Source organism: Lissotriton vulgaris, unplaced genomic scaffold (genome assembly GCF_964263255.1).
Source record: "Lissotriton vulgaris unplaced genomic scaffold, aLisVul1.2 SCAFFOLD_1368, whole genome shotgun sequence".
NCBI classification, from domain to species: domain Eukaryota; kingdom Metazoa; phylum Chordata; class Amphibia; order Caudata; family Salamandridae; genus Lissotriton; species Lissotriton vulgaris.
In genome coordinates this window covers 210,391-229,088 of record NW_028255661.1, presented here as the reverse complement: position 1 = coordinate 229,088, position 18,698 = coordinate 210,391, and the positions used below count along the sequence as shown (strand labels likewise).

The following is an 18,698-nucleotide window of genomic DNA, read 5'->3' as shown; positions in this document are numbered from 1 at the left end:
CATCCCATGTCAAGCATGCCTATCACATGACATGTTTTTGCACCACTAGTATGCCAGGGATGGGAACTATCATGACTTGAAAGCCCACACATTGTCAAGAATTACCATAATTGTACAGAGGTTGACAGTATACCAGGTGTGACCACCACTGAGCCTTGGATGTCCATCATATGCAAAGTATTACATCCATTATTCCAGGAATGTAATGTTTCCAAAGGTGGGTACCATTATGTTGTGGATGCCCAACAATGTTGAAAATTGTCACTGTCCTATCAAATGATGCCCACAGTGTGTTAAGAATTACCACCATTTGTCAGGATGGCCCCAGACACTGCTTTACCCTTGCAGGATATGAGAATGGGTACTACACACAACTGAGCAACATCTGGCTTCAAAATGGCCATTTACTTTCTGTTGACTAGAAAAGTGAGTGTAAACATTCACTGAGGCTACTCTGGAGTGATGCAATAGTCAAAGGTTGATAGAGTCGAGGAGGTGGGTATTGAACGGTTGGTGCTTCCTTTAACACAGTGGATAATATAAATCACGTCAAAGGTCCTTGCGATGACCTATAAAGCTCAGTTCACCCGAAGAGGTCGATGTAGAGCAGACCAGCAATGACAGATGCATTTCCACATTACTCCTCTGTACCCCCCACATTCCAGAATGGAGTTCCTGACTCAAAAGATGATTGACAGCACGCAGGCAGCATTCTTTCACACATTACAACACTACTGTACAATCGTAAATTCTTTACCTTTCCAACTTCATTAAATGGGCCCTCAGCACCTCATATTATGTTTGTGTTACATGACAATCTATACATACTTGCATGCATAAATACGCAGCTCTACCATCAAGTCACAGGGGATTCACGAACAGAATATCGACCCCCAAAATATCTCCTTACCAAAATATCGTGACCAAAATATTAATTTTAAAAAAATCATCATCTTATACTTATAACCGCTATTCTTCTCAATCCAAATAACTGATTAATAGCCACCACTCAAAATACTTTCATATTTCACTATACTAATCCACCACTAATCCTTTTTGTGTTCCGGAGTAGCGTGACACTCGTCGAAAAAAGTGCTTCAACACCCGATCAGGGATAACAAGCGCTATATAAATGCAAACCTTTTTCACTCTTCTATCCCTCTGCTATCCTTCTGAATCCAAAGAACTGACTAACATATCCACCACTCAAATTACTTTCATATTTCACTATACTAATTCAACACTAAGGGGCCCATTAGGATCACGGGAGGATCGCCACAGCCCGCATGTCGATGGCGATCCGCCAGTGATCCGACCCCGCCCGCCACCCATTTCCACCCCGCCATATTACCATGGCGGGGGCGACGGCGGCGGACAGAAAGACCGTCCGCCGCTTTTCCACCCGGTCAACGAGTTGACCGGGCGGAAAAGGATTTGTTATGGTGGCGGTGTCTGTTAGACACCGCCAGCCATATTACCATGGGTGCGGTAACATGCCTTTCCGTGGCGGCAATGGCATGCAGGAATAGAAGGCGGGGGCCTGTTGCGGGCCCCCAGGGACTCTGGGGGGTGGGGGATGCACATGGGGGGTACCTAGGTTTTGTTTCGAACCATAGTTCCTGTTCACGGTAGCTTAGGTGATTAGTCCCTTCACTATTTCTACACATTCAGCCTGTAGGCACACCTATGGTTAACTAAGGCATGCTGGGACTTGTAGTTTATATTAATAAGTATTGCCAATTCAATTCAATTATGCATTTCAAGGTCGTGGACTTTTGCAACATTGGGGCATTTGTTTGTGTTACTGCATGTAAAAAGCGTGTCCACAGTTAACAAGGACAATGTCGCTTTTGAAGACACGTGCGTATATAATCAACTCTCGGTTTACCTGAGGGTTAATTATAATGCGTAACTGTATGGACTTAAGGTCCTGTGTAGAAATAGTGACGGGACTAATCACCTAAGCTACCGTGAACAGGAACTACGGTTCGAAACGCGTAGGGTGTTTGTCACGTTTGAAAATAAAGAAACTGCGAAATCATCAAGGTGTGTGCAGCGATTTTCTGGTATTGCATGAAATTGGGACACTGTCCTGGTCCCATCGGTGGCACCTACTGATCAGTGCTCCCGCTGCGACAGGACAACTTGTGAGACTATATATATATATATATATATATATATATATATATATATATATATACACACCAAGAACATAAAAGAACATAAAATCTTTAAAAAACAAACCATTCTAATTAAATGAAAGTAGGAAACAACTTGAAATGTAATAAAAATATTTTACACATTAAAAACTTTAATAGATAAAAATAAAGTAGTTTTAAATCAACAAAAAACATAATATAAATTATAACAATACAAAATAAAATATAAAATGTAATAAATCAACTATTCCTACTACAGTTTATACAAAACTATGCATACTAATATGTTAAATATATAAAATATGTACTACTCCCACTTCATGCAAAGCAAAAATAATAAAACTGGGTGAAATTAACAGATCTCTCTCCAGTAAATGCACCAGTAGGGAAAGTGTTGGATTATGGATAGTTAAAATGTACTATTCCCACTCCAGCAAATACAACAGTAGGGAAAGTGGTGAATTGCAGCGGCATAAAATATACTTTTCCCACTCCAGTCAATAAAACAACAGGGAAAGCGTTAGATAGCGGAGACAAAAAATGTACTACTCCCACTACAGTCAGTACAACAGTAGGGAAAGTGATGGATTGCAGAGGGGTAAGATTTACTATACCCACTCCAGTCGGTACAACAGTAGGGAAAGTGTTGGATTGCAGTGGGGTCAAATGTATTATTCCCACTTCAGTCAATGCAACATTAAAAACAAACAAAACATCTTGAACAAAATAAAAGTATTTAAAAAACAAAGTAAATAAAGAAAAAAATATGTTAAAAAAATACAAATATATTTAATATAAAAAATAAATGACACTGTTAAATACATATCGTAAATAACTACAAATATTATTACAAATGTTGTTTATTTAGGAATTATTTATTAACCAAAAAGGTTTGTATACATACATTTTATAGAATTACTTCCCACCCTATAACCCAATAAAACTCACAACCTGCACCTAAAATATAACTTTAAAAAGCTACATATTTACACTGTTAATATGAATACTTAACAAACTAATTATCATGAATTAGATCTTAATTAGTAATTAAATATAATCAATTCACTTCCCTCAATATACCCCCACAAAACACACAACACACTCATAAAATTTAATAGAAAATGATTTACACATTAACATAATTATCAATGTAATAATTATTTATTAAAAAATAAATTACTAATTACTTTAAATTATATTATTTCCCACCACATACCCCTAAAAAACCCACAACCCGCATCTAAAATCCTAAAAAGAGGAATTGCACAATTAAAATAATTATCAAGTAAATAAATAATATTAATTAAAAACTAAATATTAACTTCAAAATTAATTACCTTCCCAACCTTTACCCATATAAGCCCCACAATTTGAACCTAAAGTCAAACTTTAAAAAAGTCATCACACAATTAAAATAATGAATTGTCTATGAAACAATAATTAGTAGTTAACAGCTAAATATTAATCATTTTAAATTAATTTTCTCCCCACCCTTTACATACTATAAACCCCAAAAGCTGCACCCCAAAAAAATAAAATTAAACAATCAACATAATCAATTATCAAATAATAATTAACAACTAATTATTAATGAATTTCTCCACACCCTTTACCCCTATAAACCCCACAAGCTGCACCTAAGAAAATAACATTTAAACAATGAACAATTAATGATCAATTCATATTAATTAACTGCTAATTATTGATTAATTGAAAAAATGTATTTAGTTCCCACCCTTTACCCCCTATAGACCCTACAACTGGCTCTTAAAAAATTACACAATTAACATAAATGAATTAATTTATATTAATTATTAATTAAACATAAATGACTTCCCACTCTTTACCCCTATATGCCACACAACCAGCACCTTAAAATAAAATTACACAAATAACATAACTAATTATCAATCAATTATTATCAACAACTAATTATTAATTAATTGCAAAAAAATTACTTAAACCCCACTACCTGCACATAAAATGGTCATGCCAAAAATGAATAGCACAATTAACATAATTAAATATCAATTAAATAAATATTGTTAAATAAAAAATAATCATTAATGTATTCTAATAAAATTACTTCCCACCCTATACCCCTATAAACCCACAACTCTAGAAATCACAAAAATGTATTACATTGAATTTAATTACTATTAAAAAAGTAACAACCATATTAGGAAACAGAAACAATAATTGTAACTTTTTTGCATCATATACATTTTAAATACATACTAAAATACATACTAATATTTAAAAACGATATTTTAAACAGCTATATTTTTGCAAACAATATTAACAACTTCGATATTTTAAAAGTCGATATTACTTACCTTGAAATCGATATTCTTAATAACAATATTCTTTCTGACAATATTTCCATGTCACAATATTTTTGTATTATCTGAATACTGTCACAGGGTGAGATCATAGCACTAGTGTGTCAACTGGTCCTCTCACATCACTACACATTCTTGAACTTTTCACATTTCGAATTTAAACCAACAGGAGCTCAGTGACTCCAGACCTACATTAGTATGACATAAATACCAGTACATAAATGCAAACATACCTATGCAGCACTACCATCAAGCCAGAGTCTCAGAAGGCAACAGCGCTGCTGTGTCCTCTGGTACCCTCACACCACTATACTATTTCAAATTCTTCGCCTACCTAACTTCCATGCTTGCGCACTTAGCAACTCAGGAGCTATGTTTGTGTTACATGAATACAAGTACGTACATGCATGCATACATCCACAATACTACCATCAAATTACAAGGTCAGAAGCATACAGCACTATTGAGACTCTCACAACACTATACTATCTTAAACTCTTCACCTTCTCAATTTCAATGTATGGGCTTGCGTTCAGCGACTCCTGGCTTTACATAAATACTAATACATACATTCGTGCATACATACAACTCAACACTACCATAAATCCACTGGGGCAGAAGCTCACTGCATTATATTGTAGGCACAGTAGTGAAACCACCACCATGAAGCTCAATGCCAGCAGCACAGACCATAACCATCCAGCCACTTGGGCAGAAGCACATGCAGTACTACAACTGAGCCACATGGCTTCAGCAAAAAGCACACACTACCTTAGAGATACAGGGCAGCAGGCACAGTACTGTCATTGGACCACAGTGAAACTGCCTGTGACTGCGTAAAAAGGGAAATGTTCTGCAGAATCTGCTGGAAGTCACAGGATAAAACACGCCCTGACAGGTACAGACCGCACCATGGTGGGGAACATGTGTATGAATAACGTTTTGTGGTTTAGAGCTTCCTCGGCAAAGCAAGCCCGCCAGAACGACCGGTGTGGGAACAGTGTAGAGGGGATGGGTGGCTACAAAGACTGCTAATGTAAGGCAGGAAGCCACCACTTCCGCTAGAGCTCTTCCAGCCTGAGTTTGGTCTTTGTGAATGTATCACCTCCCCCTTCTGCAGTGCACAAGGAAAATGAACCCATCAAACACTGAAACAAAAGCAGGTAGTCCATGAAGGGATCAGAACACGAAGAGTCCAAACATGTCCAAGAGTAATTTAGTACATTTCCAGATACATCAAGTCTCAGTCATTGGATGTGACCCTCAGACTAGTCTGAGACCGTGGTAGGCAGTCATGAGGGCCTTTAGATTGCAATGGTTCTCACTGCTGACTGGACGGAAATGGCTCCATAGACTTTAATTTAATGGAGTCCCCCCGTGGCTCTGCTCAGTACACCCGCAGCCTTTGACAGCAACTCAGCCTCAAAAGCACTTTCACCTTGAGTCAGCGGCAATGGGCTTGTGTATTTAAATGGAGCTTCACTTCATTCTGCGCATCCTCAGTAGACTCAAATTACTACTACATACACTAGGAGATGGAGACTCACAGTGGGACACGCAGACACAAAGTGGGATGTGGAGGCATACACTTGGATGAGGAGACATATAGTGGGACGCGGAGACATATAGTGGGACGCGGAGACATATAGTGGGACACGGAGGCATACAGTGCGACGCGGAGATATACAGTGGGACGCGGAGACATACAGTAGGACGCGGAGACTCACAGTGGGATGTAGAGGCATTACACTGGGATGCAGAGACATACAGTGGGACGCAGAGACATACAGTGGGACGCGGAGGCATACAGTAGGACGCCGAGACATACGGTAGGACGCAGAGACTCACAGTGGGATGTAGAGGCATTACAGTGCGACGCGGAGACATACAGTGGGATGCGGAGACATACAGTAGGACGTGGAGATACACAGTGGGATGTAGAGGCATTACAGTGGGATGCAGAGACATACAGTGGGACACAAAGACATACAGTGGGATGCGGAGGCATACAGTAGGACGGGGAGACTCACAGTGGGATGTAGAGGCATTACAGTGGGATGCAGAGACATACAGTGGGACGCAGAGACATACAGTGGGACGCGGAGGCATACAGTGGGACGCAGAGGCATACAGAGGGACACAGGGGCATACAATGGGACGCAGAGATTTACAGTGGGACGCAAAGACATACAGTGGGACACAGAGTCATACAGTGGGACGCAGAGGCATACAGTGGGACACAGAGGCATACAGCAGGACGCAGAGACATACAGTGGGACGCAGAGGCATACAGTGGGACGCAGAGGCATACAGTGGGATGCCTCAGATATACAGTGGGGCGCTGAGACATATGTTGGGACGCGGAGGCATACATGGTACGGAACCAGTGGAACACACACACTGGGGTGCTGAAGGCACATCAAGGGAGCAGTGGAAGACACGGAGGCAGGGAAAGGCTTACATGTTGAACATAAATTACACTACCACGTCACTGGTGTATACAACTGTACTTGTCAAAGAAAAACTAGGTAAGGGTGGACTATACAGGAACAGAAATGACTCCAACTCTGAGTCAGGGAGACGTTAACCACTGGGGTGGGGAAAAAAATCACATGCTGGGGCGGGGGAAACTTTTACCCTGAGCTGGAGAGCACAGGCGATATACATGAAGGTTAACTCACCTAAATAGCGGAAGTGACATCATATGCCCTTTGAGCCACAAACACATAAGAGCATTGACTCTTTAGCCCACCCTTAGCCCCTGAACTGCCATCTGTTTGCTGCTGATGGGCTAATGGAAGGCAAAGAGTGGAAGCTATAGCAAGGAAACTGCTCTTTTAGTGCCCTTCTACTTCCTGTCCCTGCCTTTACAGGTCCTGAGTTCAGGTGTAACAAAGACGGTGGCAGCAAGATCAAAGGGCAAATCAGGGCTTTGTAAGAGGTGCACTACAGCAAGCCTTGGTAATTTCTACTTCTAAATGGGGGCAAGAAGGCATGCACAAAAATTGCCGTGCACTCCTGTGGTTCGCAACAGATCTGCTGCAGGTTAACCCAGTGTAGAACTTGCACTACTGTGGACCTATGTTTGCACAGTGGGCCAGGAGGTCAAGCGCGGGCTACTCCTGCAATAATTGCTCAAATATTCATGACCTTGAGAAGAGGATTGATGACCTCAAGCATGATATCTCTGTAGTTAAAGAGTTGGTGCAAAGCTTTCTGCAGCTCTCCTTGAAGATGGAGAAGCGTTGGGTATCACCCACCGCACAGAGAAATAATATCTACAATTCACAGAAACTGCACGCAACCAAAGACCTCACCGTCTTCTGCCCCTATCTTAGCTCCAGCTGGAGCTCTAGGCCTCTACCTAACCACCACTCCCAGCCCCGCAGACTCTTACCCCAGCTATCGGATGAAGATATTCTCGCCCTGCTTGGGAGCTACACTGGCTCAAAGGCGGTCTCACAACCCAACTCCACTCTCAACATCCTCACAATCATTGTGGACCCTGACAGGGAACCAAGGACTAAATTCAGTAATGTGAACACTGAGAACCTACTTCACATAAACACCTCCTCTCAAGAAGGGGTCACTTCCAACCTGCGCATCAGCTCAATGCTACTCAATTGTAGATCAGCTGTGAAACTTGCAGCTGATATTGTTGATCTCATCATTGCGCATAACCTAGACCGTCTGATCATCACTGAAACCTGCCTCAATGATACTTCCTCCCCTATTCTTGACATCTTAATCCCCCCCGACTACGCCATTATCAGAAGTGATCCACTGGATAAAATAGAAGAGGGTATTGCCTGCATTCATCGTTCTAACCTCACAGTAAAACAATCCTCATGTACTGTTTTATCCTCCTGTGAACAGCTAGTCTCTGAAATTAGGAACAAAAGCAAGAAGGTGTGTGTGCTGCACTCAATCTATCACCCTCCTGGTGACAATCTAATCTTCATTAAGGTAATCATGGAGGTCATTAGCTCAAGCTCGGATCAACTCTGCCACATATTCCTCTGAGACTTCAACTTTCATTGGAATGACACAAATTATCCAACTGTCAGTTCTTTTAAGTCTTTCGTCTCTGACCTCAATTTCTCACAGCTCTGTAAAGGCCATACTCACAAAAAAGGTGCTACTCTGGACCTCATCATTGCCAAAGACAACTTCATAAAAATAGGTGAAATACTACCTTGTGACTAGTCTGATCATTTTCAAATTCCCTTACAAGGGACCGGCTCGACAGGGTCAACTCCTAATAGCGAAACAACTGATTCGCAACATGAGAGACCTCGACATTAACATGATAACTTCTAACACCAAAATAGACTTCAACCCCCCCAAATTTGACCAACCTTGATGATCTTTCTGAACATTACAGTAATACTTTCTCTAACATTCTTGACTCTATCGCTCCGACCCAGCTCAAAAGGATCCCAGTCAAACATTCAAAACCATGGTTTAATGGTGCCCTGGATGATGAACGGCGCAATCTAAGACTCTCTGAGAGACTCTGGATAAACTCACATTCCACCTTTAAGCTATCTCCATTGAGGAAAGTGAGAAGCATCTACAACAAACACATTCGCTTGGCTAAAATTGAACACTTCAGAACTCAGCTGGATGGAGCCGAAAATAGACCAAAAAGACTTTTCGAAATCATTAAGGAACAATCTAATGAATCTTCTAACCAGAGCTCTACTCCGCTACGCCTGCTCCCTAGTGGTGATGATTTCACAGCTCACTTCGCTGACAAAACAAGGAAAATAGAGTGGTAGCTATTACCTGCCACTCCAATGTTGTTATCCATGATACCGCCCACAGGATTAGGGGCGGTGTACGTGCCTTTGGGCAGCTCTCTCAAAAACAACGCCTCTTGGAGCAGTTTTCTCCTATTAGACTACTCTGAGATTCTGCGCAACATGGCATCCATCAAACCCTCTAACCACTTTGGTGATCCTCTACCTCCCAAGCTCTATAAAGACTTAATCACAGCCTTTCTCCCTCTTTGGGCCAGGATCATTCATGAATCCCTCTTACAGGGAAAGATTCCGGACTGCCTAAAAGTTGGGCAAGATAGTCCCATTCCTAAAAAGCCCAACGCTGACCTATCCGATCCAAACAATTTTCTACCTATCACCAGCTGTACGACTCTAGCTAAAGTGCTTGAAAAATGCGTACATTCTCAGCTCTACAGACACATTGAGAAATATCAACTCCTGGATCCTCATTTATCCGGTTCAGAGCAGGGCACAGCACTGAAACAGCACAAACTCACATCGTTGATGAAGCCGTGAGAGCCTGTGACAAAAATGTCCCATGTCTCCTGATCCTTCTAGACTTGTCCTCATCCTTCGATACCATCAAACATGAAAACCTGATTGATCTCCTACAACATAGGATGGGATTTTCAGGCCCGGTCCTAAACTGGTTTGCCTCCTTCCTTCACAACCGCACGCAAAGGGTCAAAGTTAATCATGCCCTCGCTTCCAATATCCCTGCCCTGATTGGAGTCCTCCAAGGTTCTACGCTATCACCCACTCTCTTTAACCTACTTATGGAGCCTCTTGCAGTCATTCTGAACAGAGCGAGCATTTAATAACACATGTATGTGGATGACACTCAATTTTACCCTAATATCTCCTCGCAAGAGGACATAAAAACTTTAAATGCTGCACTTGCCCAAACTCAATAATGGTTAGCTCAGACCCATCGCCTACTAAATACGCTCAAAACGGAATTTCTATTATCGGAAATTGGTTAACAACACACCAGACTGTTTGGGCCCACTGAGGGAGGCTTGGAAGTCGGATGTGGGCCTCTTCGAAGATGATGACTGGGCTGCAGCACTGCAGACACCCCTGGAAATACCCATAAGAGCACGGTTCCGACTAATTCAGCTCCGTATCCTTCAAAGATCCTATGCGTCCCGAAAAGCATACATTAGAATGGGCACCTGTGAGACCAATGAATGCGTATGGGGGGGTGTCGAGGCAGGGTCCTTCTTCCACATACTTTGGTCATCCCCCAGGAATCAATCGTACTGGGCTAGTATAGCACGTGTGATGGCACAGGTGATGGGTTAGAGTGCCCCGCTTGACCCAAGGTGGCTCATCCTGGGGGTGACTGGAGAAACGACGTGGCCGCAATGGGCCAAGACTTGGCTGGCCCTTGCAGGTGGGGTGGCCAAGAGAAACACTGCCCGAGCACGGGGAGCAGGGGCAGCCCCTACACTTACAGCCTGGAAGAAAGACCTAGACTGGTACTATGGGGCAGAGCGGGTTATATACCAGAGCTGCCCTCGTAAAGGGGAAAAGATATGGAGTGCCTGGGCCGAGTATAGGGACTTTTGATGCGAGCCCTGTGAAATGGTATGTGGTAATGTGGAAGACATGATGCTATGGTTTTTGCATTGTGGTATGTGCTGTAGCCACCAGCACCTGCTGCAATGTAAAGGATAGGCATTGTGACCCCTGTGGTGGCGGTCACATCGTAATGCCTCTGTTAGAACCACCAACAGCCTGCCGGGTGGTCCCGTTTCCGATTGGGTGTATCCACCCGCCATCCTATTCAGCCCCAAAATCACTAACATGTTGGGTCCCTGAAAATTTAAACCTGACTACAAAAAAATGTGTAAAGCAATTAGAAGTACCAAAACAGTTAAAAAGCAAAAAAAATCACAATAAAATTTCCACTATCATTTTAAAAAATAGAGAAAAGTTTATAACACAATGACAACTAAATAACTCAAACCTAATAAGGGAAACCGGTAATATTTTTTTTAAAAGATTTAAGAGAAAAAGCGGCAGAAATACAGCACCAATAAAGAGTACTGTTAACATGTTACCGGGACATAGGTGCAATTTCAGGCCGACTGCAATGTAGCATGGGTTGGATACTCCAAGCAGGTTTGTCCAGGTCAAAAATTATACCTTTCGACTTAGGGCCTGAACTAGAGTTTGGCAGATGGGTTAAGCTGTCACAAATATGACAAATATCCCGTCCACAAGTGCTAAAGGATATAATGGACTTGTAATACAATGGACGGTATTTCCGACAGGTTTGTGACAGAGTAACCCATCCACCAAACTCTAAATCAGGCCCAAGTCGAAATCCTCCTGGGTTAAGTTGCAGATTGTGTCCAAGGGAGCCTTCTCAAAACCCAATGGACGAGGTCCCCATTGGGTTTGCAAGGAAATGCTATGAGCAGGAAAAGTTCAAATTTCACAACCAGAAAAGTCCTCTTGTTGGACAGATACTTTTGTGATTTTGTCAGGTCACAATTTCTTTGTTTGGACTTAGACCCTGATTTAGAGTTTCGGCCGATGGGTTAGTCTATCATAAATGTGATAGACCATCAGACGTATTAAAAGTGCATTATATCCAATGGTACTTGTAATAAAGCAGATGAGATATCCTTCAAGTTTGAGACAGAGTAGCCCTAACGCCAAACTCTAGTTTAAATCAGGTCCCTAGTCTCTTTTTGGGAGCTCGGACGTCTCAAGGAGGACAAGGCTACAGACTTGTTTCAGTAAACCTGGGAGGTCACACTGAAGTGAGATGGGCTTGCAGCGAAGGACCCTTAAACAGGTATTTTGAACATGAAATATCATCCCACAAAGATGCCATGGTCAGATTGTCTTGGATGGTTGGTCGGGGCCTTTTCTCACAGATACCTACCATACAATCACTCCAGTGGTTCTTTGCAGGGAGTTCTTGGTAGCTCTAGATCTCAAGGATATGCACTGGCACCAGAGATTCCTTTGATTGAAAGTCTACCCTCCCAGTTGGAGGTTCTTCCTTTGGGGTTAAAACCATCATAAAGGTGTTTCCAAGGTACCTGCCTATTTGATGGGTGGTCTTCATGATCTAGATATTGCAATCCACCTCCCTCTTCGTCATTGGTAGGTACATGATAACTCCAGGATAGTTATCCAGGTGTACCAGTCCCTGCTCTATTAAGGGCTCAACATCTACTTCAAATCATGACTCTATCCGAGTTCACGTGGAGTTTCTATTCTTACCAATGATATGGATGGACAACTTGCATCTATGTCTATCAGGGTTGTGGGTGTGGAGCACGGCCTCCAGCTAAAGGTGCCGATGGATGTGGTAGTCTAGGGGAAGTGAACTTGTGATGTTGCTTATCCAATGTGAAGGATGTTTATCTCATGATTTGGGAGGCTGGTCGTCTCTAGGTCTCAGTTTTTCCTTTGCAAGCAGCAGCAATTTCCACTCTGTTAGGTGGCAGGTGCTAAGTACACATAAATCAGGAAATTGCATTGCTGCCTCCTGACCTGGGCATTATAGCAACATATGCACCTGGCTACAGTGAAGTGTCAGCTGTGAGGGTCTTTGGGATCAAGAGTAGTCAGAGAGCAAGAGGCTCCTTTCCTTGAATGAGGGCAATGACAAGTTCAATTGTTATGACAATTCTGTCTCCTATCATTATCTTTCAGGAGAAGGTTCAAGGGTGATGCAGCGGTTGTACAAACAAACAGCATAACAGCAAAGGTGTACCTAAACTGTCCACATGGAACATATTCGAGGCTCAGCCAAAAACAGTATTTAAAATGAAAGTCCAAATAAAGAGTTATCTAATTTCTCTATCAGCAATCCACATGTGGAGATTGTAAAATAAGGTGGTAGACTGGGTGAGGAAAATTGTCCCCTCCTCTCAGTCTACTGTCCTCTTCAGGGGCATTCTCGGAGCAGACAAGTATGTTCAAGATTCCTAGACTGGATATTTTTAATTTTCACGAGGACATGTTATTTCAAAGGTTTCATTGGATGGGTAGAACTGATACCCTCATATGCAGCTGTCCTGTGTACCATCTTTATGCTGTTACACCATTTTCACAATTCCATGGCTCCTGGAGTATGTCAAGACAAAGAAGGCACTAGTCTAGGTGTGGTATTCTATTCAGATAGAATAGGTTAATTACTATTGCTACATCAGCTTGTGGTAGCTGCATAATAATAATAATAATTCCACATTGGTAAAGCACAAACTTATCACCCCTAAGGGTGAACAGGCGCTGGGGGGCCATCGGGGAGATTAAGCAAGCTATTGCCCAGACACGCATGATGCTGAGCTGCCGCCAGCACCATAAACCATAAACCAAGGGCTCCGGAGTCAGCAGCTCTGGCCGCTGCACCACACCTCTCCCACAGAAGGTTATAGCAGTACTCTGTAATCAGCGTATAATAGGGTTTGGACTAAACATTTTCCTTTTTGGGGGGGGGGGGGGGGGGGTAGGGAGGAGCAGAAGCTATTTGTTGTAGAAGTACACCCACCCCATGATCATGATCTTAAAACCAGGGGCACATTCTCCATTACCACCATAGTCTAGACGGGCAGTCAGATAGCTATATAGTTGTGAAAGGAAGGATATTATAGGTGGTGAGGCACCCGAATCCTCCATTATCTTCCACAACTTAGACTGTTTTTCGAGATCAAAACACTGCTTAGATCGGCAAAACATAGGTATAGGCCATACTTTTTTTGCTATTGTATATTTATTCACAAGCAAATTTAGGTTAATACATTGTTCTAACGTACCGACCTCACACCTAAAACAAAATTGTGAGTCTGTAAGTATGTTATTATCCTCTGCCCATGTCTCAAGTCTCTCTAGCAGTATCCTACCCAGCAGCTCAATGGAGGAGTCAAGGGGGGAGATCACTCCATAGCATTCCGCGTCCCCCTGCTTTCCTTTTTAGGGCTCGGCCTACGTCACCACTTCGTCAGAAGTGGGGCGGAGCTCCAAGCGGTATTGTTAAGGGGCTCAGAATAGTGAAGTAAAAATTCCTCAGTGCGCGAGATTTTTCGGTAGTTTTTATTGGTCCTCTCACATCTGTGTTTTTGTAAGGCTTCACGCAATAGGCCCTAGGAATTTTGCTGTCTCCACTTCCTGCATATTCCGTGCTAACACGCGCATGAGAATGCCATAAATTCCCAATTACCAGATGTCAGGATCCGTTTGCGCATTCACGACTCTGTAGTTTTCTTGAGCTGTGTTTGCGCGCATGCTGTCTCCCCTTCCAGGAGAATGCCATAAATTCTCAATTACCAGCTGTCAGAGGTGCCGGTAATTGAAGGCAGATACTTGTAGCGTGTTCACTGCTGTGCTTTTATTTTTCTTCTGCTCCGTGTGCGTGCATGGTGGCTCCCGTCTTTCCTAAAATGAATCCTAGGTTTGAAATTGAAAAATAATTTTAATCTAGTTAACCAAAAAGTGTAAGGGACTTATGAGGGCTTCAAAGGAATGTTGACAAAAATCGATGATTATTTCTGCCTTATATCTTGTTTCATCATCCTTTGCTGGCAGTGGGTCTCACACCTATCCTGGCCTTTTAGCGAAAAACACTTTGCAAGTTGGGCTTTTGAAGCCCATCCGTACAATTTTAAATATAAACCTACAAGTCCCAAAATACAATGATCTGTTGGAGAAAAAATGAGGCCTGGATAAAGATGTTTCACTAGAAATGGTGCCACAAAACAGCCCGGGCATATTTAGCAATCTAAACATTGCTTCCATGTTATCCTTTTTAAAAGTGCAGTTAAAACATGAATGCAAACATGCTACAGAGAGAGGGGGCACACTAAAAGTGTCACAAGTGAGACCCTTTCAGACAAATACGGCTGTACGTGTATTTGGATGCCCCCACCTTGACACCTACTCCCATCATGGACATGACTGAGGAGAGCTACGGATAGCTCATCACAGAGCGCCTCACCTCATTACCAGCTCTTCCGAGCGCTATGAAATGGAATAGATTGTAGTTGCTTTGGCTACACAAACGTGTATGACATTAAGAACCAGCAAGGTGCACGCACATTACTCGACTATCATATAACCTGCAGCACAGAAGTGGATGGGCCAGGTAGAGGCCCCCTATCTGCTAAAGCCCAGCCGCCTGTGATATAAACAAGTGATTTGTGGAAGAACGCCCAAAAGCTCATCTGGACCTACCAATAAATGATCCTAAGTTGCTAGAAAGTGTTGTGAATCCTAATCTACATAACACTGCTCCTCCTGGTATTGAGACCAAGACCCTTTGTTTCATAGGGTTGTTCCCCCTCCCCACGGTACCTCCTGGCCCTGATGAAGGTGTGGCCTGACCTGGCCGCTTCACCGAAACGCGCGTATGCGTCTATGGTGTTGAAGACTGTGATCCTTAGTCATCTGTTGGATCGGCCTTTTCTCCATCTGATTTAGCCACCCAGTATTCAAGGTGTATTTCCACCTGGCCTTCTATTCAGGCATTTGTGTACCAGGATTTGGTTTTTATCTAGAGCAATGAAGTATGAATGATGTTGTATGACTGTGTCTTGATTGAGGATTGATGAGGTATGTGTGGTTATGTGTGGGACTACACAGTGAATTATGAATTATTTATGAATTGCAATTTTGTATGATTAACGTGTCTAATCTATTTACTAAAGACTAAATTAACTGCACTATTGTGTGAGCTAAACGATAAAAATGAAAAAATAAAGAGAAAAATGGACTCTATACAAATGTTGTAATTGTCTAACTTGGCATTGCTTTCTGGTCCATAAAGGTATTTAAGCACTCAGGACCCTATTACAGGGCTCTTCTATCCACAGCAGGGTCCTTTCTTTCTTACATTGTTTTTTTCCCCCTACCTGCCCTCTACGTTGTATCCCCTGGGGAACCCCCTTCTTTTTTGTATTTCCGAAGTCATCCAACTACCCACATGCCTTAAGAGTCTGAGGGTATGAATTTGAGATGAGTGACTAACTAGGCGCTCACTGTATATCGTGTCTGTATATTCCTAGACAGTGAAATCTTGCGGTGCTCAAAGGGAGGAGGTAATCACCCATAAACCCCCCAAATAGGTCCTAAAAATAGAGTCCTATTAATATTCAATCTTAACCCTGAGCACACGCTTTCTGTGTAAAAGACCATTCATTAGGTTATTTTAATTCAATATATGTTGTTCTTTATTTTCATTCTTCATTAAACCTTTAGCCAACACGTGTTTCGTCGTGTCAGGATGAATCCAAGACTTCTTCAAGGCTTTCTCACTTCATTAAAGAATAGTACAACACACCATACGCTGGTTCTACTTCCGTCCTGGTAGTGTATCTGTTCAATTTCCTGTTCCTTGTATATTCAAATGTATCCATTTCCACCGTGTAGTTTGTTTGGCTGTCAATATCAAGTTTTGTTTCCTATTTATATATCTTTGTAATTTCCGAGGTTCCGTAAGGTGATGTCTGCAGGCGAGTACGCTTGCACGATCAAAGTTCTCCGCGTTCCGGCCACCGTCCTGTAACCCCTGACAGCCAAACAAACTAAGCCCTGAAGAAGCCGTGGGTTAATCCTGACAAGAAGAAACACGTGTTGGCTACAGGCTTTAAAAAGAATGAAAATAAGAAAAAACAAAAAATATTGATTGCACTTGTATTAAAATAACCAAATGAATGGTATTTTGCACAGAAAGTGTGTGCTCAGGGTTAAGGTTAAATACCCACATGCCTTAACTATTGCAATTGACATTCCGTGATATTAAAATCCCCAGCCCAAATAATAGTACTACCTTCCACAAACACCTCAAATTCTTTCCGAAAATAGTGGACCACTGCAATGTTGGTGATATTAACCCTATTTTTGAAGTAATTAATCAACACAATACCCGGCTCATTTTATATATTTGGAAATACAAAAACTGAAAGTCACAAACAAAACCCAGCACGCACCCACAGAACTCGCTGACCACACCCCTGTAGGTTGGTGGACGCATGAAGACACCCGAATCCTGCAGACAACAGCCCCAGTAACAGGCAGCACAAGGGGTGCACAACAGACAGTCTCCATAACTCTGTAATGGAAACTGCAGTGCAGGGACAGCGACCATGTACTGGGACAGGGGTCACTCGGACACCGAGGGCAGTGACAATAGCGGCACACATAGAGTGGATAACTTTACACTTTGAGACGCTCTACAGAGACTAGAGCCATTGGAAATTATAACAATAATACCAGTTTACCCCATAGCTCTTCAAAACACTCAATCGTTTCATAGTGCCCTGTATAATAGGTGCTAATGTTATCACATAAAAATAAAACGCATTGGAAGACAATGGCGGCGTACAACAACACACTAAAGGAAAGCCACAACATAATGTGAGCCGCCAGATGTAAGAAGATCGGACCCGAGGAAACCAACTGTCTGATCTTGGACAAAGTGGGCATCTATCATATTGTCTCAATCTCGCTATTTGCCAAGTGATGCATTCATAAACAAGCTACCGCATCATGGCTCAGTGAGCTGAATGCTCACTGCTGACAAAATGTAGTCATCTAGCCGTGGCGAGTTCCAGTCTCGGCATTCCATCACTCACACGTCAATACATCTAGGACCATGAATTAGCGAACTAACAGGTGCAGGTGAAGTTCAGAAACGGCAGAGTAGCTCTACACAAAAAGTTGATATAGAAAAGATAATGAATACAACACGCCCTCAACTTTAGGTGAACTCACCTGCTTCGCACCGATTGCAACATTTCCAGTCTTGCCCGGGAGGTAGCACCGGGTATTGGTTTTTGGGGCATTGAACTCCCAGTGCCCCCCCGCACGAAGCCGTCAGCATCCACGCCAGTCCCAGGAGCGACAGCAGTGTCTCCATTTCCTACTACGTTGTCGCCGAAGGGTCTGATTGAGCAGTACTGTTCCGAGGAGGTTTGGTGTCAGAAGCGAAACAAACGCATTTTAGGTGAGCCTTCGCCCACGTGTCACGTGCTTCCCCTTAACAGTTGAAAAAAACCTCGGCTAGTGACGGGCTACGTCGCTTCTAATTCGTGAGATACAAACATGTTTCGGTATTTGAGACCTCACCGAATATGGCATTTCATCGTATTTCTCAAAATCAACAATTTCGCGAATTCAGCATTCACAAAATATTATCTGCCCGAGTGTCCGCTAGATGGCGATGAGCTACTGAAGCTCGCGGCTGAAGCCTGGCTTTGGCTCGGCTCGAGGTCCTGTTGGACCCTCTAGCCCATAACGAGCCGAGCTTTCATTTGGCCTATCTCTCCGCCTACCGTGGCTGTGGCCCTACGTCTTACCTCTACCCAGTTTGCTACCCTCCCGTCTTGCCTCCACCCAGGCTGTGGCGTTAGCTCCAGTGGTGCCGATTTTGAAACTGTGGAATCAGATTCGAG

The 18,698-nt window shown here is 42.8% G+C and overlaps 1 protein-coding gene across 2 annotated transcripts in view; it reads right to left on the bottom strand.

The window, feature by feature from the left end:
- Nucleotides 1–18,335, bottom strand: part of TNFRSF18 (TNF receptor superfamily member 18) — a 156,345-nt gene extending 138,010 nt beyond the window's left edge. The window contains exon 1 of one of the 2 annotated variants that reach the window (XM_086952020.1): nucleotides 18,019–18,335. In XM_086952020.1, the coding sequence (XP_086808146.1) occupies nucleotides 18,019–18,163 (145 nt within the window). In that variant the 5' untranslated portion in view covers nucleotides 18,164–18,335. The remainder of the gene's footprint in view (nucleotides 1–18,018) is intronic. The other variant, XM_086952021.1, reaches the window with a different exon arrangement.
- Nucleotides 18,336–18,698: the final 363 nt, after the last annotated feature.